Raw genomic sequence first — 8480 nt, forward strand, 5'->3', positions numbered from 1 at the left:
AATGGGCAGATCATGAAACTTTTCATCGCAACTTATAAAAAAAAACTCTCTTTTAAAAGTAATATTTAATTTTTTAACTTTGGCGCGAAACATAGACTCACATTTTACGCGTGCGGACAGCTAGGTTTAAATAATACTTTAAACAAACATTGCAAATTAATAACATTTATGATTTACCCAAAACTATTTGTAGCATACGAGTTGCTGGATATATATTAACTTTGAAGACAACTAAAGAAATAGGAAAGTGTAATTGAAACAAAATCTCTGAGACTCGAACCCAGATCCACAGATTGCTGATCTGCTTATCAAAATATTCCAAAAATAGCGGAGATATGAGTAATTTCCCGATTGTACATATTAACTTATTTGATTAACCAATTTTATTTAGTATGAAACCGTAAAACTAGGTAAGTGTAAAAAGAAAAAAAAAAAGCACAATATCCGAGCGATTTGTTAATTTTATATATATATTTAATTTTTTTATATTGTAACCTAAAACTATATTTACATATATTTACAAAACTAATGAAAAACAGTTTTTAATTAGGTAGCAGATTTTCTTTATCTGTATTTTGAATCGTTTCATGATTAGTGGTTACTTTTACCATACCTTTCTGAAACTCATGTTTCTCAGTTGATTGAAGAGGAAGCCCTATAATATTTAAAACTATATACATCAAGAGCTTATTTTTAAAACACGGTATGAGCAACTTTGATTTTATGGCTGTGAATATTATTTAAATAAATAATTAGCGCATGAAAAAGTACTTAATTTATATTTCTTAGTTTTTACATAATTATTTGTTACTATTAGTTGCTTTTTAACTTACGTAAGTTTTTTAAGTTGGCACACAAAAACAAAATTGCTCATACCAAAGCAATCTCATTACATAAATAAAGTTTTGAAAGTAATCTCCTTAAAGTACAAAAACAATAGTTTTTAATAAATTTATTTTGTTTTATAATTAGCATATAAACAAAGTTGTGTGCGATACTTTTTAATTCGTTATTTTTATTTTGTATAAACTAGTATTTGTATTAACTATTATATCATTAGTTATTTTATTTATAAAATGTTTTATAAATTAAAAACACTTTAAAAGAAAAAAAACTTACGGGATCTACTAAAAGGCTTTTTGCAGTAAAAATAGATTGGCACCAATGAAATGATGACCATTAAAAAAAAACAGCTTAAACCTATAAAGATGTGTAATGAGTTTTTTGTTTCAGATAATTTTCGTTCATCTAAAAAAAAAATACAAAAAATGTTTAATTAAATATAACCTTTGTTGAAGTTTTTAAATTTTCTTTTTTAAAAAAAGAATTACTAAAAAGTTTACATAATTATTTTAAACAATTTTTGGAAAAGTTCTTAACTTTATGCGGGAATCATTGACGGATCTAGCATTTGTTTGGTGTTTGAGATATGAAATTTTGGGCTTTTTTATTCCCAGCCTCCAATCATCTCAAACACCAAAAATTACGGCATCTGTAACGGTGGAAATATAAATGTTTGCTTTTGCTCCGGTAGCGTTGAAAATTTAGATGATCAGAATACAAATTAAAAGTTGTTTACTTGTCTAATCACCACCTTTAAAAATTATTTAATTGAACAAATCTCAATTGTACTTAAACACATAAAACTGTGCTTAAACACATATCAAACCGTAAAATTTAACACAGGTGCAAACAAAAAAAAAGAACAACAAAAATATTAAGTAATTATTAATTATTAATTAATAATTAAGTAATAAATAAATATTGTAATTTAACTTGAAAAATCAAGTTAAATATTTCAATTAAAAAACAAACCTTTTACGCTTTTTTTTTCAAAGTTTTCGTATTTATTTATTTTTGTGTTACTAACATATTTACAACAACATTTTTCACAGTTTTTGTATGAAACACCTTGTTTTAAATCACCATTACACCAACAATCAGCGCACGAGACAGGTCCATCGACAGTTTTAAATATATCTAAGCCATCTTTGTCTTTACCGCAAGTTAATAGATCGCCTGTTATCGATTTTGAAAATGTTTTTCTTATGTATAAAATGAAATAAGGTAGTAATAATAACCGAAAATTCATTTTATTAAAAGTATACTTCGACAATGAGTAGTTAGCACTCAAAAACCAAAATATTTTCTCTTTCTCTGATCAAAGTTTAAATGTAATTCGCAACTTATAGTAAATTTGAAATGACGTAATGAGGGAATTTCTTTAAGTAATTTTTTTTATATATCAACATGTTGTAATATCATACTGGGGAATTACCAAAAAAAATACTGTTTGAAAAAAGTTTGAAAAAATTTTTTTTTATTGGTTAATTCCCCAAGTTTTAACACCAATTGAATAGAATAAAATAAAAAATCATCACTTTTTCTTGTTGTTTGTACTTGACCAAAACAAGCAAATATCTTAAAATTTACGTCATTAAGACGATTACTCGTCATTACTCATACATTAATAATACTGTATTGTAATAAGTTGTTAATCTGTTGTCATAAGCATAAATGTTAATCTTTAATGTCAAAAGCAGAATGATGCAATATAATGATGTAATGTCATAAGCATAAATCTCTGTTGTCATATGCATGTGCAATTTTTGTGAAACCGAGAAAATGACGTTCATCTGTTTTTTAAAAAAATATTTAAAATTACGTTATTTTTCAATAAAATTTTTTATAATAATAAAAGTTCTTGCAATTATCATTCCAATAATGAAAAAAATATAATATATAATTTTTTCAATATTGGAAAAATAACTTAACGTACTAAAGTTGGTTCAAAACAAGTATATATTTTTGTTTAGTTTTAGAATACATTGCCCAAAGTTTGATAAGCTGCTTAACCTGACCCAACGGGGTATGTCGAGCAACTGTGTGAGGCAAGTTGATCAATTAACGAATAAATAAATATGCATGATATAAAGCTTAAGTGAAACATCAATTTAACTATCATAAGTAGCCGTGCCTATATAATATATGTAATTTTTCATTTATACATTGACTTGACGTTAATAAGAGAAAAAAAAATTAAATTTAAGAAAGTGTCATAAAATATAAAAATAATATTTTATACGACTATGTTAACTTTTGAATAAATGCCGTAATATCGCCTAAGTTCGGCCACCATGTAACTTCGGTCAAAAAATATTAAAAAAATATAAAAAAAACATGCAAAACTCAAATTTTACAAACTTTTTTTTCTCAATGAATATTTGTAATTAGTTCGTAAATATGAACCTATAAAAAAAAATAATAATAACTTTTAAATGCAATCTGCTGAAATATTTCTTTAGAAATTAATTACCTTCTGTTTTTTTGTTCATTGGTCATGTCCCTGTTTATGTAGGTGAGCTTCATAAATAAGAAGTAAATTCTCATTTAAACTTTTAACATTGGAAATAATTTAAAATAGGTTCATTTTTATGTCAATTATTATTATTTATTTATTTTGTCATTTTACACATTTTACAATGTTATCCATAAATTTAAACAAGTATATATAATTACAAGCTGAGTGGGGCAAGTAGAAGTCAAAATGTCTTATCATCAAGCCCCTTCGTGAAATACAGAAAAATACAATAAAATTTTACATCTTCCCAAATTATATATTGAAAACATGCGGATCAAATTTATCTGAACCAATACCTGTTCTGTATGTGTAGATGTGTAGATTAGTTCTTAACTATAGGTTATTAGTTTTACCAATGTGTGTTGTTTTTCTATCACATCCATTAAATGATAGAAAATAAATAATATTTTTTGAATTACATGATATTGAAGTTTTAATGTAGCTTACTTTACCAGATGATGTGGTATAATGGTTAACAAACTGAAGATATATTGTACATAACTTACAACATTTTGATGCGCATTTTAAAACCTTGCATTCATCGTTAATAAAAACTGGTTTCCTATTAAAGCTTGATGTACTTATGTGTCTTAAAATACAATAGAAATGTTTTTAAAAACTGATTTAAATTTATTGTCTAAAACAGACAATTTCGAAGGTATAATTTTTGATTTTTTCTCTTTTTTGAGGTGCTGGCTCCTGTAGTCGAGCTTTAAAAATTCCATTAATTAAATTAAATTCGAACTAAAAATTCTTTTAGTTGTTGAAGTCTGATTTCCACTTTTGTTGGATTAGATTTAAAACAAATGATCCGTTTAACTAATGTAAAAGGCATATTTTCCTTTGTGTGTATAAGGTGATGGCTATTGTAATTTCCATTGTCACGGGAATTCGTAGGTTTATAAAAAATATCTGTTTCAATAATGTTGTTATCATGTAGAATACCTGTTATGTCTAAAAAGTTTAAAAATTAGTACTGTGTGGTTTTCGTTCATGAAACTTTAGATTGTTCTTCTGTATATTTGATACCTGGGTGTAAAAAATGGAGACACTTTAACAACAAATTAACATTAATTGGTTATAATAATGCGACAAAACCATCATAGATGTACCTTTTGAAAATTTTTTGAATATAATCGCATACAATTTTATAGAAGAAATTAGGTAAAACTTTAGGAAATAATTTCACTTCTTCAAGATATCCTACTGCAAAACAAGCATATGGTGGAGCCATTTTTGTTCCCATAGCTGTTCCAATTAGTTGATTGAAAAACTCATTATTGAAAGGATTATTATGGTTTTTTAAAATAAAATTCACACTTTCTAAAACAAAAGCTTCCGAAAGTCTAATACGTATATCATTACGTAATTTACTTATCCAAAATTTAATTGCTTCTTAACCTAGTTAATGAGAAATACTATTATAAAGATTAGAAATATCAACACAGTATATAGTGGTATTTGGTACTCAATATTGTAAGGTTGTACTCTAATAAAATGCCAATCATCTTTGATATATGTTGTAAATTTTGGTACAAGAGTTGATAAGATTTTTTCAACGAGTTCACGGAGGCGCTGGGTAGGCAAAATAAAACCCTCCAACTATTGGTCTTCCATTTAGATCATCTGGGCATAAACATTCAATATATTCTTTGTTAGATTCTTTTATAAAATTTTCTATTGCATTAGATTCGAGAATTTTCAGTAACATATAAAAATTGCTAGTTTTCCATTTATGGTTTTTCTTAAATAATTTCTTTTTTGTTATACATTCTTTAAATTTATCTACGTGATTTTTAAGTTTCTTAAAACATATTTTATCTGTGTTACTATCAACTTTTTTATATGTTTCAGTTAATAAATGGTCTTGGTACAATCAGATTTCCATAGTAATCTGCATCCATCAAAACTAAACAGCCTCCTTTATCAGCAGATTTAATGATTATTTTGTTGTTACTCTTTAGTTCCTCTGAGGCATTACGTTCCTTTTTTGTAATGTTATATTTTACTTTTATTTCACTAGGAACTAAGTTATTTATTTGTTGTACAATGTTTGATAAAAGTGGATTTGATGTGATCATTTCCTGATTAGATTTATCTTTTACTAAGGATTTATCGCTGTATTCTTTATTATAAAACTGTTCATGGATGATCAATTTCCTTGTAAATTCTTTTAAATTGGATTTCATTGATAATAATTTACCCTGGTTATGAAAGTAAACTTATGACCTTTGATTAATAGAGATATTTGTAACATTGATAACTTCAGTTACTTTTTTATTTTTACTGCTCGTTCGGGTCGTTGGTGGTTTTTTGATGGTAAATTATTATCAGATAGAGATGAATCATTAATTAGAAAAGTGCTTGTTTGTTGTATTTGTTGCACAGTTTCAAAATCCTGACTGTTTGTTGCATGTTGGACACTATTTGTGCTTTTATCGTTTCTACATAAACATAAAACAGAAGGTAATTATTTTCACATTACTTTTAAAATTTTCTTACCAACAAGAATCAAGTTATACTATATTTTTGTTAATTAAAGTTTTTTACATAAACCATAATTATTTCCTTTTTAAACTTTTTATAGGAAGTTCAATATAAAAAGTTTTTTATAGTTTTGTAAATCTCAAACACAGCTGAAGATTATATATGAAAAGCCTTCCGTGTTAGAGAAAAATTTAAAATATTTGTTAAAATTTAACTAATAAATATATTTTACTCATCTTAGTTTGAATAGTTTTTTTTTTGTTACCTGGAACTCTTACTCATATTCGTTATAATTTTTTTTGGCTAAACATTTATATATATATATATATAAATATATATATATATATATATATATATATATATATATATATATATATATATATATATATACATATACATATATATATATATATATATATATATATATATATATATATATATATATATATATATATATATATATATATATGTATATATATATATATAAATATATATATATATATATATATATATATATATATATATATATATATATATATATATATATATATATATATATATATATATATATATATATATATATATATATATAGATATATGTATATATATATATATATATATATATATATATATATATATATATATATATATATATATATATATATATATATATATATATATATATATATATATATATATATATATATATGAGGCGCCTCACAGGAAAAGGTACCAAGTCTTAGTTTCTTGTTATAGAGATATTTGATATAATAGTTAGTCAGGTCAAAAAATTTAAAAACGAGATTATTGTTTTTTTTTATAGTTTTATCATATTTTTATGCACATTAGATGTTTTTTTGTGAAAAACTTTTTTGGTAACTGCAAAAAACGATTTTTTTTTTAATATGGAAAAGATACCAACTCTTCATCAAAACTGTTTTGATAATGTTCTCTCCTCTAGAAGTAAAGAAATCCTTGTTAAATATATTTTTATGCTGTATTATTAACGTTTTAGCGTGCCAGTATATAATACTTTTTATTTTTGATCAATAATCGTTAAAAATCCATAATGTTTTTAATAGTAGTGCCAACAATTATTGATTCATAATACAATTATTAGATTAAGTAAAGCAATATTTTAAAAATGCTTTTCTTTGCTGAATTCCTTTTAACAAGTGCTACTTTCGAAACAAATTGATTTCAAATGCTGACGAAATAAGCCCGCTTAATTTATAAATGTAACTATGTATTGCGATTTTTTTGTATTTAAATAGAACTGCATGACAGTGATGCTCATACACACCAAATTAATTATAACAAATAAACAACTATTTATTGCGAAATTTCTGCTAGTATTTCAAACCAACGATAAGAGAAATCCAAATATGGCAACACCAACTCATCTCAAAAAGTACCACGCCAAAAATTACAACCTAATATTCTCTCACCAGAAAGACAATGGTATCTCTACGATAGCATCCGAATTTTTGTCCCAGAATGCGGAAAAGATTTAATTTGTCCAAAGCTACAAGGTTTACGTTTGCTCAGATATTTTATTTTTTAACCTACCATCATTACGAGAATTAAAATACGGATATATTTGACTTAATATTTAGTCTTTGAACAATGAAAACATCACTAATTATCTTAAACTATTTTTTATTTTTGGGTCAGAGCAGCATATGTTCACAAAACAGTTCAAGAAACGGATTGCAGCCTAGATTTTTAATGGGTTTGCCTCCGTTTAAAAGAAAGCCGTCCACATGTTCTTGCTGCAAACAAGTTGGACGTATAAATAAAGTGCTAAAAATAGTTCCAGTTTGCCCCAAACAAAAAGCAGATACAAAATTTTGTATTTAATTTAGAGTTGGTACCTTTTTGATTTTTCAGTTATTTTTCTATTTTTTTATTTTTAAAGAGTTACTGAAATTTATTTGATGTGAAAATTTGTACACGTAATCTAAACTGTATTATGCATTTAAAAACAGAAAATAAGCACTAACTTCTTCATCAAACTGAATTTATAGCATTTTTAAATTATGCGAACTTTTAACTTTAATTTACTCAAAAAATGATTTTAGATTAATTTTCTACAATTCCATGAAAATAATGCAATTAAAATGGCTTCGACAAAAAATCCTGCACTTAATCTAAAATCATTTTTAAGATACTTTGACGATAGTCCTGCAAGATTTCCTAACATCAAACAAGCAAAACAGTTCCAAGATATTTTAAATCAACAACATCCTGCAATACAATACACAATTGAAGTTGAAAACGAAACAAAAACACTTAACTTTCTTGATATAACCATTACAAATAGCACACTAGGAAAATATGAGTACAAAGTATATCGAAAAGAGGCAATCACTAACATTCAAATTAAAGCGCATTCAAATCACGATCCAAATATTTTAACAGCTATATTTAAAGGTTTTCTCCACAGAGCTTACTCCATCTGTTGTAAACATCATTTGCAAAACGAAATAAATTTTTAATTGACATGTTTATTGAAAATGGGTACGATGAAAAGCTATTGAGGAATATTACACACCAATTTCATCAAAAAAGACAAAATAAAAACAAAATTCCATAAAAATGCAACAATCTTCCTGTAGTGTCTTTACCTTGT

The 8480-nt window shown here is 25.1% G+C and overlaps 1 protein-coding gene across 1 annotated transcript; it reads right to left on the reverse strand.

Moving 5' to 3' along the window:
* Positions 1–443: 443 nt before the first annotated feature.
* Positions 444–2177, reverse strand: LOC136084513 (uncharacterized). The gene is made up of 3 exons (XM_065804596.1): positions 1816–2177; positions 1120–1248; positions 444–655 (listed from the first exon to the last, which is right to left on the reverse strand). The coding sequence occupies exons 1-3, from the start codon at positions 2090–2092 to the stop codon at positions 543–545; spliced, it is 519 nt and encodes a 172-aa protein (XP_065660668.1). The 5' UTR covers positions 2093–2177; the 3' UTR covers positions 444–542.
* Positions 2178–8480: the final 6303 nt, after the last annotated feature.

Source organism: Hydra vulgaris, chromosome 09 (genome assembly GCF_038396675.1).
Source record: "Hydra vulgaris chromosome 09, alternate assembly HydraT2T_AEP".
Classification (NCBI taxonomy): Eukaryota; Metazoa; Cnidaria; class Hydrozoa; order Anthoathecata; family Hydridae; genus Hydra; species Hydra vulgaris.